This window comes from Rhyacophila brunnea, unplaced genomic scaffold (assembly GCF_057557595.1).
Source record: "Rhyacophila brunnea isolate RB1 unplaced genomic scaffold, BYU_Rbru_1.0 scaffold_3, whole genome shotgun sequence".
Taxonomy (NCBI): Eukaryota; Metazoa; Arthropoda; class Insecta; order Trichoptera; family Rhyacophilidae; genus Rhyacophila; species Rhyacophila brunnea.
Window position 1 is genome coordinate 27,504,358 of NW_028232965.1, and position 23,057 is coordinate 27,527,414.

The 23,057-nt window shown below is 33.2% G+C and overlaps 1 protein-coding gene across 1 annotated transcript; it reads right to left on the reverse strand.

Annotated features, from left to right (window-relative positions):
* Positions 1-1,500: 1,500 nt before the first annotated feature.
* udt (protein undicht) lies at positions 1,501-19,341 on the reverse strand. Its single transcript, XM_085952317.1, has 9 exons — positions 19,156-19,341; positions 13,210-13,324; positions 6,648-6,882; positions 6,265-6,481; positions 5,799-5,992; positions 4,608-4,768; positions 3,802-3,906; positions 3,238-3,711; positions 1,501-2,440 (listed from the first exon to the last, which is right to left on the reverse strand). Exons 1-9 carry the CDS (start codon positions 19,223-19,225, stop codon positions 2,140-2,142), a joined length of 1,872 nt encoding a protein of 623 aa, XP_085808443.1. The 5' UTR covers positions 19,226-19,341; the 3' UTR covers positions 1,501-2,139.
* Positions 19,342-23,057: the final 3,716 nt, after the last annotated feature.

The window sequence follows — 23,057 nt, forward strand, 5'->3', positions numbered from 1 at the left end:
TAAACCGTGTTAACTAAACGACATTGTTATAATTTCAGATAATTCCGACTCAAATTTGATCAATAAAATAAGAAATACGAGTGATAATGGCTTGGATGGCTTATATTTACTCTTTGATTAGTGATTGTTCTTATAAGATTGTAATATTTATATCCATAGTCAGTATTCCGTATTAACGCATAACCGAGAAAATTAAGATTAAAAAAAAATACGAGGTTAGTTTGGTATAATATTTAACAGTGGCGAAGGGTGGAGGTAGGCTGTTAAGATCCGCCATAAATAGTGCACATTAAACTTTTTCATACATACATATTTGTTTTCATTGAAATAAGACTACAATTTACAGATAGTGTTGGTTAGATTTTAAAATTCAATTAAACCCTGAGAAACCAAGCCATAATAGATAATAGTCAAAAATTACATGTCTATCTATAAAATATCTAAAATTATGCAATTAAATCATACATAACTTTTTTATAGATAGAATAATATTTTTTATTTATTATAGTTTGGTTTACGCAGGACTTAATGAATTAAAAAAATGAACCAACAATATGTGTAATATGTATTTTTAATCCAACGAAAACAAATAACTATGAATGAAAAAGTGTGCACAATTTTGTCGTATCGCCCAAATTAGACCAAATCTATTATGGTTTCGTTTAGGCAGGGTTTAATTGATTTTTAAAAACTAACTAACACCATCTGTAAATTGTAGTGTTACTTCAATAAAAACAAATACATATGACTATCAAAGTTTAGTGTGCACTATTTATAGCAAATCTTAACAGCCTACCTCCACCCTTCGCCACTGATATTTAATATGAAAGATAACACGCTTCATGAATATTTATGATAGGTATATTATGCCGAAAGGTAAGTTTTAAGTAGGAAAAGTGGCATTTCAATGAAAACCAGTGACGTTTAATTTCAATCAGTGTGAGCCGTTTTATCGAGGCTATTTGACCGGGCCATTTGTTTGTGGAAGCGAAATGTTAAATATCATAAACTGGAGCCTGTTTTATTTATTATACATTTAATTAAATGAATACAAAATAAATACGGAATACTGACTATGGATAAATATTATTATCTTATAAAAACAATCACTAATCAAAGAGTAAATAAGAACCATTCAAGCCATTTTCACTCGTATTTCTTATTTTATTGATTTAATTTGAGTCGGAATTATCTGAAATAATAACAATATCGTTTAGTTAACACGGCTAAATTTTATATAAAAAATATTGTTATCTATAACGTTATTTTCAAAAATGTTCCTTATTTTCGCATACTTACCTACCTATTTAGAGCGTTTTTATACGAAGCTCCAAGCACGAGTGTCTTTGTGTCAAAGGTTACTTTATAATTATTTAAATTTTATGAAATGCATTGGCGAACTCTAATATGCTATACTGATTTTTGAAAACGGCGAATTTTATTAGGTAATTGAAAATGTTTGAATTTTATTCATTGTTAAAGATTTTTATATTTGTTCTTATTGTCTATGCTCAAAAAGTGTCGCTTAGATGCTTTTAAGTATTGAATAAAAAATCTGACGTTTCTCTGCGGTGTACTCTCGGTAAATTGAGCCGATTATTGTTATATTAGTAATAATACTAATATATTCATTGACAAGTTTGCTTTTTCGAGTACAGGCATAATGTTTTTTAGTCATCTTTACACAATATAAGAATATATTCTTACGACGCCATCACAAAAAAATTGTCGTGCAATCGAATGCCGCTTGGCGATTGGCAACGATGCGAAATTTCGTCCCACCTATTGTTGATAATTATTTGCCGTTTGACTTATGTATGCTCTTATGGATAAGAGAGAGCATTTAAATTAAACCAAAAGATGAAAAAAAATGTTTCACAATACATAAATTAGAAACTACAAAACAATAGAATACCCTTTTTATTGCCAATATGGTATATTATATCCTGATACTTAAAAAATAATGTCAGATAATTTAAAAATGGACGGTGTATGAGATAAGATTATATCTAAGACTCTTCACTAAAAAAACAAGACACTCATACACATTTAATATTTAAAGTATGTACACAACAGAAGGCCTCTTTCAAAGGCACATTGTAAATTTTTAACTTCAAGCCATTGATATTTTTGAATGACTCAAATACTGAATGTAGAAATACATGTCGATATCAAAAGAGATCCAATTATAATAAAGAAATTTATGTTTCGTATCCAAGATGCGTCAGATCTACTCCAGTAGCTGTATGAGAATATTTTGATGTAATTTTCAGACTGTACCCAAGGATTCGAACCGTCATCAAAATGCATTGGACATTGATCCCTTTCTCTTTCATACTCCTGCATTTCAATTGCAACCGATGCACCTTCCGTGTAATTCCAAGATGTGACGTCTTGAGTGAGATCACAATACGCACCGATTGCTTGAGACATCAACACCCTGTAATAAAAATTATAATTACATTAACTATTTTTGTTTTCAAATTCACATACCGACTTAATTGGGACCAAATTAAATGTGTTTTAAATTATATGATTCATCTAATTACAAAAACCGAAAAAAGTTCAAAATTCAATATTAGTAGTAAATAACATTTTTGTGCATCAAGTGTAACTGGGTGGTTTTACATTAGTTTCACTTTTCGATCATATCTTATTTTCACATTAGAATATGCCTATTTCTCCACACCTTTTTGTAATAAACATAATATTAACAATAAAAAACACTAAATAATCGGTTTCCGTAAATCATTGAGTTTTTATACATTTTTTTAAGTTTTAGATTACATATTATACATTGTTACATACATAGAACATTTATGTAGTTTATTAGATCTTGACAGATAGCTGTGTAACTTATCGGTTTTTGTTATTACAATTCATACATATAACGTCATATAAATTTAAAGTACTCATTAACACGAACCAGCCTACCAGGTGGACTTGACATCAGGTACGGTAAACTTACTTATCAAAATTATTTCTTATGACTTAAATTAAAAGTGGCTCAATAACATTACTTACAAGAAACCAAAAAATTTTCTTCATTATCATTTTCTTCACTATTGATTTTGGCTCAATTCAAAAGCTCCCCTCATTATCTCCTTTGGATATGTGGTCAAAGAACTGCAGAGCCCTATGTAGCTATATTTCAGAGAGCCGGTTCTTTACCTTTATTTTATCTAGTTACTACATAGTAGGAAGATGTAAGAAACCAAATAAACAAGTCATATTTACCTATTCAAATCCGAACGCTGATAAACCCAACATCTGTATCTTGAGAATGCATCGAGTTCATCATATGTAATCAAATAACTTTTCAAATTCTCTTTCCAAAAGCCAATACATTTCATTTTATAATCGGGATCGCTGTATATATCCACAGGACGTCCTAGATGATCTACTGACAGACAATATGTCTCGTCTACGTGGACTTCTTTTTGATCTGTATCGCAAACTGAGAAATCGGAAATATTTTCTTTGCAATAAATGTTTGGTCTGGGGCTGAGGGTGACTCCGCCTAAAATTCTCGTTTCAAAAGGCACATCTCCTTTCTGAGTAAAATTGAACTTTCCAGCAACGGGACAGCGGACGGCCACAGGATTCTTTGCCAGGAAAAGGTCATACTTCCATTCATTTTTATTAGGAAACTGTACCCAAGAACATACAGTGTGGAAGTCATCTTTAATCACAGCGATACCCTTTCGATATCTAACAAAAGAAAAATACAGTTAGTACATGAGAAATGTTTATCGCATTTTTATGCAATATTTAATAAATGGAATCATTGTGAGTAAATACCTGATTATATTGTGATGTTGTGGTACAAAATCGAAGCAGATATAATCTTTCTGGCAACCATCCACAGCTAAACGAGCCATCATTATACGAGAATCTCTCTGTTCTCTGAAAATTTTAAACATTCAATTATCATCAAAAATAACCGTGTAACATAACAATTTCCTCAAATAGAATTTCTAATTACATGAAATGCAATATTTAGGTTGATGGAAAATTTACCGCAGATGATATATTTGAATTTCAGGATTATTTTTACCATTTCTCTGTATGCATTATGGTTGCCACATTATTCAGGAATCGATAAAGAAAAATCCACTAGTGTAACTCATATAATTGGGATATAAACTTGAATTATCTGAAGGAGACACTAATCCGTTCCATTCAACATTATTCATGGTGATAAGAAAGTGGTCATATGAGAAGATTATTATTATTAATTTTATCATGTGAAGTATAATAATTGTTTACTGGGCATTACAGGATGTAGTACAATACATTTTTGTTTACAAATATATATTTCCTTTCTTGCCGAGCGGCAACGTGTCAGCTTATAATATCGTGGGTCCTGGGTTCGAATTCCGGGTCGAGCAAATTCTTATAATAATGTGTATTTTTACCTAGAGTATGGACGTGATAGATTGAGGAAGTGGCTAACATCCATTTCTTGTAAAAAAAATCTGTTAATAATACCTCCACTCGGTAGAGGCCAATAGGATCGAACATTATGATGTAATGTAAGTATTTAATAGTTCATTGAATAAACTTGAGAATATATCCGTGCAAAGACAACAGTGATTGGAGCATACCTGCACACATATATAGTACGCCTGTAACGACCTTCATCGGGATACCAGGTTTCAATGATATGGGTCTCATTAATAAATACATCGGCATCCAGGTTGGCAGTGTTTACCCAATCACCTGAAAAGTTCTGCGGCAGACGGCACCCTGGTTCCACTACTTCCGACTAAAAACAAATAAAGAAGTCAAAATCAGATGTATCAAGGTTAAAAAAAAAATTATATGATAAATTTTCAAAGTAAATTTTCGTTGAAAATGCATTGTATTCATGTATGTCCATTATAAAAAAAACAAATTCTTCATCGGGATCAATTTGACATAGGATTTTCATTTCTTATTCAAAATGACAAAATGCTATTGACAAATCTTCTTAGGTAAAATGCCATCTGTGTAGTTCTCGTCATGTCATTTATAATGCGGGTGTTCATGACTTGTTATTTATCTGCAACCGGTCCAAATATTTCCATCTTCAATTGTTTATTTCCCCAATTTTTTAATGCATACCTATATATATTTTTACAGGGATATTTTCCCGATGTCGAATATTCATTGAAAATATTTTTTTAGGCTGTATATAAAAAAAACTGGGCCACAAATCGATATTGCACCATAATTAAAAAAGACCTTAAGGCTATACTTCAGCTGGGGCACGGTCTAAAACGATCGTGACTACGCGACACGAAGATTGTGCAAGCAACGCGTGCAGAACAAAACATAATTTGTCATAAAAAGTCAGCATGCGTCTATTTAATGTTATGTTTATTGTTCTATTAGTAACAATAATAATATATTCATTGACATGTTTTCTTTTTCAAGTAAATGGGTAACGTTTTTTAGTCATCTTTACACGATTTAAGAATTGATTCCCCCGTCGCCATCACAAAACAAATTGACGTGTTCACAGCTCGACTTTCGCTCTGCGATTGCCAGAGAGTCCGAAATTTCATCGCACCTATAGTTGAAAATTTTTTGCCGTTTCACTGAAGAGAAAACCTGTTAAAACCTGTATATCCTGTTAAACAGAAAACCTATTAAAAACGAAAAATGACCAGCTTTATAGTACATTGTTTTTCGACCTTTGTGATTGTGATACACACTTAATTTTTTAATTAAAAAGCTTTGCTTGGAATAATAGCACATTTGCACTTATAAAAATTTCATAACAACGGTTGGGAAACACTGCATAAAGAAATTACCTTGACTGGTGTGATGCGCAATCTTTCTGGAGATTTTTCTGGCGTTTTGAGTGTATTGCATTCCGCAGTAATCGAGGCACCAATATATAAATCATCATCTCTGTTTTTGAGGAAGCATCTGTACTTCTCATCTTTACGTGATTCTTTAGTATTGGCAACAGCAAAATAATGATTTTTATCAACGAACCAATCACCTAATAAATAATAAGTCATATTAAAAACACATTTAGATAAATCAAAAACAACACCGTCACAACTGCGTACAAAACAAAAGATTTATGAATGAATAATATAACTGCATAGTAATTCTAAATTACATACCTATTACAATAGCTGAGTGATGAGGAAATTTGAAGTTATTTTTTATTATGTGATGAACATATTGGAATGCATCATCTTGATACTGAATCATTCAAAACAATTCAAATCAACAAATAAAATTATGTATAATTATGTAAGAATTTACCAAGACAACTGTATTCAACTGTGCCGTCGAACGTTCCTGACATTCCTTCGCAAGCTTTGTATGTGATATTGAATTTTTGATTGGTGATCAAAAACTGCGTTCCGGCTGACTGGCATGACCTGATCTGTGCGTCGGGAGCATTGCATTCTCCAGTGAAACGGAATCGGTTTTGATATGCAAACTGCCACACCCCCTCGAGTGACGATCGACAATTTACCTGAAAAATATTATAAATGTATAGAATTACTTCAAATAACTATTCAGAATATAGCATAATTCATAATATAAATATATTAAAACAAGGGTATTTAAAACCCTTCACAAAAACTGAATACTATAGAAATTGATAATAATATAGACAATAATAATTTATATCTACTTACAGGTACATAATTCTCACTAAATAGTGTAATTAACTGTTGATCAGAATTGAGTCCTTGACAAACCCGTGGTACAGTAGGTTCTTCACCCGGGGCCAAATTAACACATGGTGTTTCAATTTTTTCCAAAACATTTACAGTCCGTACCAAGAGTTTCACACAATAATAGCAATCTGTGTGTTTCAATATGAGGGTGTAGTTTACATGGTGTTCTTCTTGAATGTCAACACAACGTCCCCTAAAAATATACAAGTATTTATAATCAGTGGCGGCCGGTAATAATAAAATTAGGGAGTGCAAAAGTGGTATTGAAAAAAAATCGGCAATAGCCTTCGTGGTAGAGGTAGGCTTTTACTTAAATATAGAATACATCTTGGGGGTTGAGAAATGAAACGACGCTTACATTCACGGACAGCATTATTTTTTTGCCAAAGTTCAAACCTCTGGTATGATAAGTATGATGCAAAAGGCATAGGTCGACACTCTTTTCGATTTTATTGTACCTAATTATATTGTATGTGTGCTGACATAGTTGCCACGTTTGTCACTCCTATCTTCCATAAATCGTAACTGATGTAAGTATTTTAGACATGTGTCATTGAGAAAAATCCGCAAACCCCTCATTTGTGTAACCCCGATAGGTAGTAGGTACGTGAGTCAAGGGCATTACATTATCCTTTCGCTCTTTTCATCACATATTCTTCTCTTATAGACTCTAAATGGGACTGATTTGAAAGACATTCAGCATCAAAAATAATAGTATAAGTAGGTACTTTGTAAAAAGTTGTAGTACCTACCTACATATTATTTTTCAAAGGTTAACAGTATATAATATATTATGTTACTTAAATTAAGGTATATTAAAATTATTTAGTCTTCAATTTTGAAATGTAAATTAATTATAAAATTGGTATTTGTATGTTGAGATTGGTATACCTAACTTAATGATCACAATATTACTCTAATCGATATTTTGATTGTTTCAATATTATATGGAATCATACAACGGAGCATTTACCTTATATAACGTATGAATAGTATAACAGTATTTTCAAATACTTCGCGGGAAACTTTTACCTACTGCATAAGTGCGTGAACTTATTATTATAATATGAGCCAATCCAACGCGTCATCTCTCGGTTAAGATTGGTAACTCTAAGGGAACACTGCACCATTCGATGTAATATTATTATACGTTCACTGAGCTCACATCGGTAGAGTGCAAAAAAACGTCTACGGGCAGGGGAGACATCTTTTACACCTTCTACAAATACTATGAAAGACGTATAGTGTAGTTCGTAGGATACACACAGGCTTAGCGGCCGGTCAAAAATACCCCAGAAATTTCTCTGTGCATGCGCGTAGAGGACGGGCGACAAATTAAAAATATTTTACAATAATTAATATAATATGTAGGTATTTGAACACGTATATATTATTACATATAATAATTTGGGAGATCAGTGCACCCTTTGCTCCTATACAAGAGCCGTCCCTGATTATAATAGAAAACAAATTGGAAGTGGCACTTGGAAATCTTTCCAACGTATGAATTTATGTTCATTTATCGAAAAAAAAAAATACACAAAATATGCACTTTAATTGAATTTTTTCTCTCTTAAAGTTCCCCACCAGCCCCATGTGTACTAAAAAACTGTTCAATTAATGTTGAAAGAAATTGGTACACTGTCCCACGGGCCAATACTGAGCTAAAACATTTTGAAACTCAATGAAATTTTTATAAAATAATTAAAATACATTAATGCATAAAATAAACAGCATTCTAGTGTTTATTACTCTGGAGTTGAAATCTATTGAAAGAATTTTGCGGTTTAAATCAGTTTATTTATATTTTAATAATTACAAGATAAAAATAACTTTTAATATGCCACGTTTTTAAATTTTCTGTTGAATCATATAAATTTGTCAATTCTATGTATTAATAAATACTTTTTTTTGTACTTGATAGAAATACTGAATAAATATAGAATACTGAAATGTCATTTTGAGATTTCATATTGATTTCCATAGTAACGCACGTATATATTAATAATTTAGTTGCTAGGACCCCCTTAGCAACCAATAATAGTGTACTGAACATACAAGAAAAAATTTGTACCGGACAAACAAGAATATGAGCTAATAAAGATGTGGTAAAAAGTTTTTAATTACCGTACAATATTTATTATTATCAGTAATCTACAACATTGTGTATAGTAATCTCCCCCCAAAAAGTCCATACCACAAATACAAATGTGTACAATTACAAATGAAAATTCATAATCCATAAAACAGATATCTACTTATATGTACCTACGCACAGTGGCGGTTTTACCGTAAGGAGATTGAGTATTTGATTGAACACACAATAAAAAAAACAACATGCATGTTTTGCCAGCCGCGTGACTAAACTCGCCACCCACAGCTTCAGAGACATGCCTCTACCAACTAGACTACCTTGGTTCTATCACTACAATTTTAGTGAAATTAGATAAGTAAGTATATCATGGAACAATCATTTTTTTATTTTTTTTTAAAGGTAAATTCATAAAATTATTTACCAAATATGTACCTGCTTTTATGTTTATATTAGAGTTTGTAAAAAAAATGATTTAAGTAATTAATATAATACTTTTTGAAAAAAAAATATTTTGAGATTATAATCTTTAAAATACTAAAATTTTGATTGTTTAATTTTTAACAATGGGTGCCTAAAGCTAGGTCAGCAGCTCAGGCCTCTAAATAATTGAAACCACCACTACGCTTGGCTAGTGTATCACAACAAGTTGGAGGGAACGGTAGATTCGTAGAAAGAGTTTAGTATTTTTTAATGCACATAACATTCATTATGCACATAACAGCGAACCTTTTACATAAGGTACCTTTAGGAAAACATGTTCAGAACAATCACAGTTATTCAAATTTGACACCAATTATTGCGGCTGCTCTAACACTATACATCACTTATTTATCACAGCGTAAACTATAATCGCGCATGTTATGTCGGTTATAATCAAATGAATGCAGATACATATGAGGCATCTATTATCATACACAGCCATGTTCTTGCCGATGTTCACTGAATTTTAATACCATATAATCATGTTGCAATATCAAATTCAGGCATTATATTAAAATCACTCAAAAGTGGCCAAGTCGGAGGGGAGGCATCTTGTTTTCAAAACCGCCAAGTCATTGAGAGCCAATCAGATTTCCGCATTTGAATCAGCTGAGAGAACATCGTTCCGTATTTTGTATTGAGTTTCTTATAAGAAAAAAAACATAAAATCTGAAAAAGAAGTTAGACAAACTTTCGCCTCTCCTAAAAAAACAATAGACGCCTCATACTTATGATGATGTCCGACTGTGTGCGAAACAATCTACAAGGAAAGGTCGGGTAATTTGGTATTTCAATAATTGTTTCATGTAACATTTAAGATATCCGGTCAGAGGACAGCATGTGTATTACACATGAAAATTTAATTTAATTACGTGTTTATTAGGACAAGTGACAGTTTTCTAATAAATTATAATTATTCATTGTCTTTAATATAATTATGGGTTTAAGCCAAGCTTACTTTCTAAAGAACCACCTACTTATCTATATATATAAAACAAAGTCAGGTTAGTTACACCATTTATAACTCAAGAACGGCTGGACCGATTTTTATGATCTTTGATTTGTTGAATTTGTCTCCGCCCCGAATAGCAGAATAACTATTAAAATATCGGATAAATCACGGAAAAAATAAATTATGAAGAAAATTAATTTTCTCATACATTTTGTATGGAAAGGCTTTTGATTGACATCGATGAATTTGAACGATGAAAACCTCGCGCATTCGAAAATAAAAGAAAATCAAAAAAAATTTAAATCCGTATACAACGCCATCTCTGATACATGACAGAAACAATAAAGAAGAAACAAACAAACAAAAGAAAGAATGATAGTCGAAATGTCTAACTGTCAATGGTGTAATGTGCCCAACATTTCGTGCTTCAGTCAACAGCTCAATTTGCTTGAAAAAGATACTCATTGGGATATGACAATCGCTGAAGCAATTGTTTCTGTATCTCCAAGTCAGATACGCACATTTTTTGATATCATTATTTCGACATGCTTCCCATCGAATACACCTGAACTGAGGAACAAGTAAAAGGATGACATGTCAGAAGACATTTTACATCGAATTTGTGTCAGTTCAGCGAATCCCGATCTCGAGGTGAATGAGGAGATACATAACCAGGCTTTGTTTTTGATCGAATACATGTGTTACATCGTGAATATGATCGAGATGCATTGTGAACCAATCAGTTCGAACGAATGTACCACTGTTGAACCCTCAACAGAAGGAAGCGTACGATATGTTAATGAAGGCAATTGATGATGGAAATGGTGGCTTATTTTTCCTCGACGCGCCCGATGGAACTGGGAAGACATTCCTCATGTCATTGATTTTGGCTACTGTTCGTGCGAGATCCGAAAATGCTGTAGCAGTTGCTTCTTCTGGGATAGCGGCCACGTTTTTAGAAGGATGCCGAACGCCTCATTCAACGTTGAAATTGCCGACTGAAAAACCGACATGCAACATTGCGAAATACTCAGTAATGGCCAAAGTTTTGTTAGCAAGTAAAATCATCACCTGGGATGAATGCACAATGGCGCACAAACGCGCATTGAAAGCACTCAATCGAACTATGAAAGATCTGGCAATGACTCAAGAAGTTTTGGAGGCGCAATGATTCTACTATCTGGCGATTTTCGCCAAACACTACCAGTCATTCCAAGATCGACCGCTGCTGATGAAATAAATGCTTGCCTCAAATCATCGACTCTGTGGTGCTATGTGAAGACACTTCAGCTGACGACAAACATGCGAGTTGCATTGCTAAACGATCCATCTGCCGAAGATTTCTCCAAGCAATTGCTGACTATCGGTAACGGCCGTGTTCCTGTCGATGAATCGAGCGGATTAATTTCGTTTCCGCTGAATTTTTCCAATTTCGTCTCAACTAAGGACGAAATCATCAACAAAGTGTTACCGAACATCATTGCTAATCACAAACATGACAATTAGTTGAGTGAACGAGCATTCTTGCGGTAAAGAACAAAGATGTGGATCACTTAAACTTCACAATTCAAAATCAAATCGTTGGTCCACTGCATTCCTTCAAATCTATCAACTGTGTAACAAACGAAGACGAAGCAACCAACTATCCAACTGAATTTTGAAACTCATTGGATCTGCCTGGCTTGCCACCGCACAATTAACGAGTGAAGGTTGGCTCGGTAGTCATCATTGAATTGAAATTGAATTACAATATGTGAACTTACCAGACCCAGGATTCGAACATGGGACCCTCGACACTATATACCGGCGCTTAATCCACGTGGTCATTGTGTGTGTACAGTTCAATATAATTAAAATACTTTTCATTTTGATTTGATTTTTGCACATTTATTGAACTTATTCATTTTGAGTATTCATTTTAACTTAATAAAAAACTGAATTTAATTCAGCTAATAAGTTAACACAAGATTATTGATTCTGAGGCGGTACGAAGTTTGCCGGGTCAGCTAGTATTTTTTAAAATAGCTACTTCAGTTTAAAAAAAAAATGTATGCGCCGGAATATTTTCGAAATTCGGTGTTACTATTAATATTTCGATTAGGAAGATTGTCATATTTTTTATAATCTAACATTTTAACAAATTGAATGAATAAAATTTAATAAGGTACTATCAACAGTAACCACATAGTCTTTAGGACAGTGATGCGGAACCTATGGTACATGGTGCCATGCACAATTATCTCTAGTGCCACTAGTGGAATGTTTTATTTTGAAAATAATACCTATAATAATAAATGACAGATCATATTGTTTAAAAAATAGAAGGCAAATACCCTTTAAGAATAAGCATTACGTTTAATGTAAATATAATTGCATCGGTATGTCCTTAGGCTTCATGTGTCACATAATATTATCGCACTAACCTCATCAGGCGGCGGGAGAAACCGCGTCGCGAACCTCTGATTGTGATCAATTTACAATGCTTGAGACCACTGTAGCGAGAGAATGCCTTATCTAATCAGAGCAATTCTTGTGTCAACTTGTGCGTAAAGAACCAAACTAATACTAATACAATAAACAATTTCATTTACACCCAAAAATGGCTGTACCGAATATGAAACAAATACTTGGTAGAGCTGTAATTCTGACAAGACCGTTTGAAAATTGGTGGACCGAAATTTATGGCGTAACCGCCGTAATTGAAAAAATTGATAAAGCTATATGTGTGTTATGCTCTTTGAGTGGTAAATATCTACGAATATACTTATACAGTTAACTTTATCCCAAAAAAATGTGGTGCTGTTCATTTTGAAGCTCCTGCACCCTATCCATTAATTATGGTCTCACAAGCCCCTATTTTCAATACCTCCCCCCACCTCAACAGCTGAAAACACACATAGTAGCTTGTGTAGAAGGAGGCAATAACGATACCCTCTTCATGATAATAGTGTTAATCATACATATTGATCAATGTGCATCATTAAACAACAGACCTTCTAGTTACTTCATCGGCATTGATTTCGGTGAGAGTGCTTCTTCCATTTTCCCACGAAAACCAAGTTCCTCTCATTATCACAGGAATCTGACAATCGGCGGTTACACCAGTAGCTAAAATATACACAATTCACATGATTAATTTCCTATTAAGGGTGGCTGCTTATGGTTATTAACAAAGTTATGTATCACTACGAATTTCAATATTTTAAAAACTACAGCAGTCACAGCAAAACTAATATTTAGTCGATGAACACAGTTCAAATCAAGGCATTAGCTGGGCATACACAGCGAGTTTGACCTCCAGGTTGAGCCTACCACAGGCAATAACTGTACATTAGTGGGCACACTACAGATCAGATCAAACTGGCCCATTTAAATCTTCAAGTCAACAATCATTTAAGTCAACGGACGTGTCCATATACATAAAGTTTGTGCCAAGCGTCAGAAACTGTGGAGGTTGGATTCGAGGAGATAATACACAGGGGTAGCGTTTAAATTGGTTTTAAGTAGAGTATACTTCAATGATATTGATACACGAATAATTTTACTTTGTTAATTATTATGACAATAGTTGTTTTAAATAGAAACAAATTAACATAAAATACATATTAATGACATTGATAAAATACATCATGGTTTCACTAATGTGCAGGGGCGGCTCTTCCTTAGGGTACCTAGGGGACAGACTCCGGTCCCCTCATCATTCTATAGTCAATATTCAATTGAATATTCATGTTATACGTTCCTACCATAATACCTAGGGGCGGCAGGTTATATGAAAGTATGGTGAAGCAGGCAAGTATGGTGAAACAGGCTGGTAATCAATTTTCGGCAAGATTTCCACGTTAACATTAAATTATATGGGTACGTTATAATGACCAAAGTAAATCCTCCGTGATGCCCTGCATTTTTTTTATCGCGTCGCCATTTCTCGTGAGTTATCGGCTGTTGTCGGCATGCTTCATTCAATTGTATGACAAAGCCAAATCGTTGCCTATCTATACTTTTAATACATCTATGCATAATACATTGATTTTGTACAAATTAATTTACTTTTAATACATCTATGCATAATACATTGATTTTGTATAAATTAATTAAGTATATATTTTATTTGTACTGTTTGCCCATTCTTGAATCTTGTTTCTTGGCCCATCCCTAATGCTCTATGTGAGTTTTGGCTCTACCTACATAGTACAATACAACGATACTTCTGGGGTCGAAATTCGGTGGCCCCTTTAAAATCAAAGCAATGTTTATATTATGAGATGCTATATGCGATTGCCAGTTATGATTCTCAAAATTCATAAGGAAGCTGAACAATGCGTACGTCTGTAGGCCGTTTTGCACGTGCTATGCACATTTTACCCACATGTACCGATGCTGGACCGGGGACACTGTAGTAAATACCTGGTCGGTCGGCTGTAAATTCATATCCCATGACCCACCGGTTTAGTTTATTAGTTAGTTTGCCAGTAAGTGATCAAATATGTTATCTATCTCCTTAAGTTTTAAAATATATTTGTTAATAAATACTATAATAATTTATAATACGAGGGTGGGTCAATAATTCCTTAGAAAAGCCGACAAGTGGCGCGACTAGTACTGTAAGCGGTTTGTTTTCATGCAGCGGCACTACCGATTCAGTATGCTGCGAAGTTTCAATCAGATTGGTCGGGTTGTTGTGTGTTTTTCGTACATTTAAAAAAAAATTTGCTTGTGGAAAATGGAAAAATGGAAAATGGAGAAAATTGAGTTTAGAGGTGTTATTAAACATTTTAATATAAAAGGGTTAACAGCAAAGGAAATAAAAAATGAGTTGGATTTAGTTTACGGCATATCTGCTCCTTCACTTGCAACTATTTATAACTGGTTAAATGAATTTAAACGTGGTCGTACATCAACAAAGGATGAACCACGCTCAGGACGTCCTGTAGAGGTGACTACACCAGAAATGATCAATAAAATCCACGATATGGTGTTAAGTGACCGAAGATTAAAGTTGAGTGAGATAATTGAGGTTACAGGGATCTCAAAAGGTAGCGTCATTTCTATTTTACATGACAAATTGGGCATGAAAAATATTTCTGCAAGATGGGTGCCGCGTTTGCTCACAGTCGACAATAAACGCAATAGGGTGGTGGCCTCTAAAGCCCTGTTGTCGCTCATGCAACGCAATCCGGATGAATTTTTTCGTCGCTTTGTGACTGTAGATGAAACATGGATACACCACTATACTCCCGAGACGAAAGAACAGTCAAAGCAGTGGATTGCGAAGACAAACCATGTCCAAAGAAGGCGAAAACCGTAAAATCAGCTGGTAAGGTTATGGCTACTGTATTTTGGGATGCACGTGAAATTATTTTCGTTGACTATTTGGAAAAAGGAAAAACAATAACAGGGGATTATTATGCATCTTTATTGGACCAGCTAAAAAACGAAATTGAAGAAAAATGGCCTCATTTAAACAGGAAAAAAATCCTCTTTCATCAGGACAATGCCCGTGTTCACACATGTTTACGATCAATGGCTAAAATTGAAGAATTGGTCGACCACCCACCGTATTCGCCAGATTTAGCCCCCAGTGACTTTTTCCTTTTCCCAAACTTAAAAAAATGGCTAAGTGGACAACGTTTTTTTTCAAATGAAGAAGTCATTGATCGGACAAATGCTTATTTTGAGGACCTTCCGAAAACTTATTTTTCTGACGGTTTAAAAAAAATTGAGAAACGTCTAACCAAGTGTATTGAGCTCCAAGGAGATTATGTTGAGAAATAAAAAAAAAATACAAAAATAAAAACTGTTTTAATGCTTTTTTCTAAGGAATTATTGACCCACCCTCGTATTATTTTGAATGATAATAACAAAGAGTAGGTATGTGCTATTTCAGTTAATTAAATCAATATTAATTTGTATTACCTAAATATTAATTATTGTAATGTACTAGTTGTGGATAGTTGAATTTCACATTAGTAAAATAATTTTGATAAATAATATTAGGTATTATGCTGAATGAGGTGGTTCATTTATTGAAATATAAGTTCAGTACATTGATATTTGAAGACAAACTAGAAGTGAAACGATTAGGACCTCACCAACCAGTCACCAACAGATTTAGTTATTGTGTATGAACTAATCAAAACAAAAAAAGCATTAACCTCCAAACAGTTTACCAAAAAACATGGTTGACGGCGAGTGTATCCTTAAAAAGACTATTTTGTTTTTCTTGTAGCAATAAGATTCTTTCGAACGCAGGAGGCATATGAAGATGAAGTAATAGCTACAAAAGATATGTTTTTTACACTTTGATTAATATTGATTAGGTAGGTACTTATTAGATATTTCACGCCGTCTGACCCCACTTACTAAAAGATGCTAGAGCCGCCACTGCTAATGTGTATTTTATCGATAAACAATAGGTTCATGTAAATATATGATCTTTTATTCTAAAATCTTAAACATATTATATGTATAACATAATACTTAATATTATGTTTACATAAATGTTTTACCTTCATCACAATAAATGAAATATGTTTGCGATCTCCACGTACATAATATTACATATTAAGAGGGATGCCAACAGAGAACCTAACAGAAAAATACGAAGCTTGCAATTTGAGAATTTTTTTTGATAATTTACAATTTTAACTGTATTAATTAATAAATATGTATCTGAAAACATTATAAAGATTTTCTTTTTTTAAAGTCAAAGATAAACAAACATACAATTGTAAAAAAATGTAATAAAATGAGAATTTGTTGCAGGGTCACATCATATAATTACATTATATGTTATCGTCATATTTATTATTAAAATTTAGTTTATTAAGTTTTCAATTTTTTAACGTTTAGATTTTTGATGAATTCATCGTTTTAATATTTTTTATATTTATTTAAAAAACCATTGTTTTTTATAAAAATTTTAATGTGTATAACTTGAAATCCTTTTTATATCCTCAAGGTTCGTATTTTTCCGCTAGGTTCTCTGTTGGCATTAGGATCCCCCTTAATGATAAATAAATTTGTATAATACAAAAATATTTATATTTTATAACATGCAACACAGTCGCACCGCCTGAACTCCTACTTCACGATATCGACATCTAATGTCACCCGAAAACTTTAGAGATGGCAAAATTTCAACAGTTTTACAAATACATGGGAGAGGGGAGTCGCCGGCAGTCTGAGCCTGGCGGTCGAACTGTAGGCCAATACTGCTCGTCTATGGGCATAGCAGATTTATCTACCAAAGATATCTGTATGGCCGCCATTACGTGTTGACCGGCAGATTCAACCTGCTACTCAACCTCGCCGTGTATGCCCAGCTATTGCTAGGTGGTTGATAAATCCATACTAGGTGCTATTCAAAAACCAACATGGCATGGCTGCAATTTTATAACACTGTTAATAGTGGAAAGGGCAGAAGCAAGGGTCGGGAGAATAGATATTATTATTATATAAATCGTCGCCATAGATGTCAAGGGAGTTAAGCCACAAATTTGGTGAAAATGAGTTAAATATGTACAGAAAAGATGGTCAATGGATTTGAGCCACAAAACTCTTTTGACAACACACAAGTGTACCAGCAGTACATTTCAATATTCGTTGGTCAAAATACACATAACTTCTAAAATACTATTTTTTAGTTATTCATTCAAAATAATAAAAATATAACATCAAAAACTATATTCTAAGTTCAAAGTTTCATCGTTAAAAAGGTTTGATTGAAAAATGTTACATATTTTGTCACACAAAATCTTTGCGCACCGATTTCTCAGGTTTATGATTTTGTGGACTGTCTCCCTTGACATCTACGGCGACAATATGTGAAAAATCAGGAGGATTTGTAGTTCTGCATATCGCCATAATGATGATATAATGATAAAACTATAGCAGTATATTTTTTATATAACACAATGGCTATAGGCACTTTTAAATAATTTGTATTTAATGTGTTATTTCCATTTGAAAATCGATTAGCAAAAACACAGTTTTGTGCACCCCGCAAGCATTAAGTTTTAACACGATGGCCGAGCGGTTACGCATCGGGCATATAATGCCGTGGGTCCTGGGTACCAATACCGAGTTCATAAACGATATTTCTGTTATCACTAAGTCGTAAGTAAGTTTCAGCAAATAACAGTATAACAAATAAAAGTTTACTACTGTAGGTATTATTGGTACAAGTCGATTATCCTGGATACAGCAGCAAACACATTTTGAAAATAGCCGATATACTGGATTATTTGTTAGGATAACCTAACCTAACTTAACCCAAACTAACAAATAATCCAGTATATCGACTATTTTCAAAATGTGTTTGCCGCTGTATCCAGGATAAACGTAGAGAACCATATTATTTTTGTGGTTGTGGTAATTTAAGACAAAAAACAAACCAAAACCTAGCAACTCACCGTAACCGAAAGGGCCGTGGTTTATTCAAGTTTGTAATTAATGATTTGGACCATTTTTTGGTAATTTCATATTACGCCATATCATCATTGTGGTTAAGGTATTTTGAGACCAAAAACCAAACCAAAGCCTACTGAAAAACAATCCATAGGTACCTTCATATTTTTGAGTTACAGTAAGTTGTAATTTTGGTTTGATTTTTGGTCTCAAAAGACCTCGATGACAAAAACTATACGGAGTACTATAAAATTACCAAAAAATGTTTTAGTCAAAACTCCTGTTTCTTACAAGTTTTGTTGATCATTAATAAATGAAAAACAGAATAGTTTACTATCGTCCCATTCGCCACACCCTCGATTTCTTGAAGGAGTAACCATTGAAACTGTAGTAAATACATTAATTATTTAAAAGTTAATTCAGATATATCAACTTCTGAGGTATGCATGGCAATGATGACAAATACAGGAGGGCGTTAACCACAACCATTTGACAAGACAATAATCCAATAAATTACTTATAATACTTACCAAATAATAAAATTCCTCCAAGTATAAAAATATTGGGCGCAGAGACCCAATTAATTGAAAGACACTGCATTCTCGCTACTTCTGTAACAAGCACATAAACTAAAGTTTACTACTCTCGGTGTCAACAAAATGAACAAAATCAACGACGTTTATCGTTCGTTTAAGTTCAGTGTTGCCAATTATATTAGTTATATTATTATCTATGATATTAGCTATGGTTGTCAACCAGTGCTGCCATCTTTTACACCCAACTTTACCCAGCGCTCCATTGGCGAGCCAAAAGTCCGAGGACAATAAATCGTCCGATTTTCTATGCTCTGCTACTCAGTGACGTCCCGTGGGGGTAGGCAGATTGAGCGTCGCTTGGGGGCGGCAGATACTCGAAGGGCGGAAAATCGAGGAGAACGTATAACCGTGTGTATTATGCCCCAAAAAAGACACTGTCTACGAACATTTTACACACGGTTATACGTTTGAGTTTCGCAAGACACCGCCTCCGCACGACCACTACGTTCTTGCACTTAGTTATATTATAACCAAAGCATTGGAGCGGAGCTCGAGGTGGGAACACGGAGCAGTGGAGCAATGAGGTTTTACCCGGAGCAGGAGTGGAGCGGAGCACCGAATATTTGTAGTGCTCCACTGCTCCGCTTTTTTTTTATTATTACCCAGTCGCGGTGATTTTAGTATGATTTCACCACTATCCGATATTTTATTCTTATATTTTTAACTGCTCGGTTTCGTTATACAAATGCCAATAAAAAAATATTTTTTGCGACTCTTTTGGCACCTAGACACATTATGAATATTATGATAATCACAGTACAACCCAAAAAACCATAATATATCAGTCATAATAATATAATGTCATTTACTCAGATTAAAGAGTAAAGTTCCTTTCATAACACTGATATTACGTAGGTATACTGCTCAAAAGCCAATTAATTATGTGGCGCCGAATGAGTGACGATTGACCACGAAGTTATTGAAACAAAATAATATTATATAGATGTCAACTTTGGTATCAAAACAAGGAAAATTATGGTAGAGATTTATAGGCACATACTTATTATCAGTGGCGACCGGTGGTTACCAAAATTGCTTTTATAGGGGGTGCATTAAAAACTTTCTTACCTTATTTAAAAAGAAGATCAATTATTCGGCGTTGTTTCTGCTTAGCGAACACCTCAATCACTTTCTCATTAAAGTCTGGAACTGATTGTAAAAGTTTTTTCTCGATGCTTAACACAGATAGACAATTAAGTCTACCCTGGTCCATGGTATTTCTTAAAAACGATTTAATTATTTTAGGGGTTGAAAAACACCTTTCACTTTCCACAGATGTCATGTCATCGGAATTGTATAAATGATTTTTAAAAGTTTAGTACATTGGGAAAATTATGTCATTAAATTATTATTATAAAACAATTGTAAAATAGCTATAGCACCATCCGCGTTTTTAAAATCGTCCCTATTGTAAATAACTGATAATTCGTGTTGAAGTTTAAATTTATCCAAAAAGTCATATGATTCCAGGGTCATTTTTAAATCATTCTCAGGAAAATTAACCCTGTACCCTTCAAAATGTTCACAATAAAAAAGTTTCGCCGCCAGCAAATGTTTATTATATTCAAGCCTATCTTTCATTTGGACTACGGCAATGCTTACGGGTCCTTTTAATTTTGTAATAATTAACGTGTTAATTTTCATTTGAAAAGCAATTAGCAAATACACAATTTTGTGCGGCCCGTAAACATTGGGTTAAATCACAGACATCTTTATACATTTCTATATTATTAAATTTTATTCTTTTACTAGGAGGCTCGGATAAACTTGCAAGGGAAATTTTAATATTATTAACAGACACTTCAAAATCACAAATAAAACGTTTTATCAATACGGAGTCTATGTTTCGAGATTGCAATTATTGTTTAAATAAAATGTCACAATGAGGCATTATCTGCCAAAAAATGATAGCCAAAACATGAAATGTTTATCTGTGAGATACCGCAGAAGCATATCTGCTTGATTTATTGTATTGCTATCATTTTCACTGTTTAATATTGCTTCCATACACTCCTTAAGTGGTTCGTAATATATTATGTAAACGGTGTCAACAGTTTTAATGTTAAAATTCCACCTCGTTTGTGGGGCTGATGGAATTTTTTTCTTCACGATCTCAGATAGAAATTTTACTCGTTTCAGGGACCGTGAAAAAAATTTGGGAAACGCTTGTAGATTGGCAAAAAAAATCTGCACTGGCTTGTGTTTTGTTACACTTTTTTGAATTATTAAATTTAGTTGATGTGCATAACAGTGTACATAGTGTGCATGAGGAAATCTTTCTCTTATTTTGGATTGCACACCGTTGATTTTCCCGCTCATTACAGATGCACATCGTAGCACTGCGCGATTAATTTATTTGGAGAAATATTTAAATAAGTCAATTCTTCTAAAATTGGTGCTGACAAATCTTCAGCACAGTGTGATTTTGGTGTTAAAAATTTCCAAAAGCGCTCATAAACATTTCATTTCCATTCATAACGAATTATTATTACTTTGCATTACCGTTGACACATCTGTAGTCTCATTAGCTTGTATTGACAAAAATTCAGATTCAGAGATTTGGTTCTTCACCTCATCTCGATAGACTTAAAAAATCGAATCTAAAATATCATTTTGTATTGTTTTTGACGTTCCCTTAAAAACAGTAGATTCTTTCAAATGAGTCTGCATTACAGTGTCAATCTCAGCAACAAAATCAATCAGTCCACGTTATACACCTCGATTTAATGAGTCTTCTAACAGTCAATTAACTTTGATAAAATATACCGATTGTTTTCAACATCTTTATTAAATTGTTTAGTTTCAGCATGATACGCACAATCCAATTGTTGTCTTATATCAACCGAGCCCAGAATCGATAAATTTATTATATTATCTAGATGTTTCTGTGAGAAATCATGTTTTTTAACCTTCTCGCCAAAGTGTGTTAAATCATCGACACCTTTCTCTGTCCAGTTATAATCTTCTCCAAAAATTAGACAAGGAAAACAAAAAAATGTATTCAATCTCTCACAATCATATAACCATAAAGCCTTGTCATATATTTCCTTTCAAAAAGAACGTGTAAAGACTTTTTGTTTTAATCCACATATTGTTTTAATATTTAATTCAGGCTTCGGTGGACCAGCCTTTTTTATTTTGATTCTTTCTTCGAAGGAACTCTTGCTATGTTTAATATAGTCTACATTTATTGACATCATTTAAAAACACACACACTTCACTGATTAAACAATCATATATCGTTCATAATTTCTTTTTACGAAGAAAATTATCGAAATAAAGTGATAAACAGAACGTGACTTTAGATCGCGGCAGCAGAAACTAAACTGAACGGTGAACTGCAATAATTTTTCAAGACAATATAAAAAAAAATATATATAACTATCGTTTGTTTTGAATACGTATTTTCGACACAGAATATTGAATTATTGACAACAAGGCGTCAGACCCTTCGTCTACAAAATAAAATAAAGTCTAAAAAATTGCGTCGGCAATAAAACTTAGCGCGAGTCAGGTATTGTTAAACATATGACATCATGTTATAATAATTCACTCACTTGCTAAAAGAACATGATAACTCAGATATTATTTTTTTTATAAATTATATTCAAATATTGGCAAATATAGAACGATTTAAGGATCGTAACCATAATATTTATGTTGATAATCGATTTGTATTCAATATCAGCCTATTTTCAATGAATTTATATGAGATTTAAATAAAAAAAATCTATATCTTATCAATCCTGCTAAATCTCAGATACTTACTACATTTTCCGCGTATTCCTACTCTTTTTTTTCTGTGTCGAATTTTGTGAACTGGTCGGCGTCCCAAA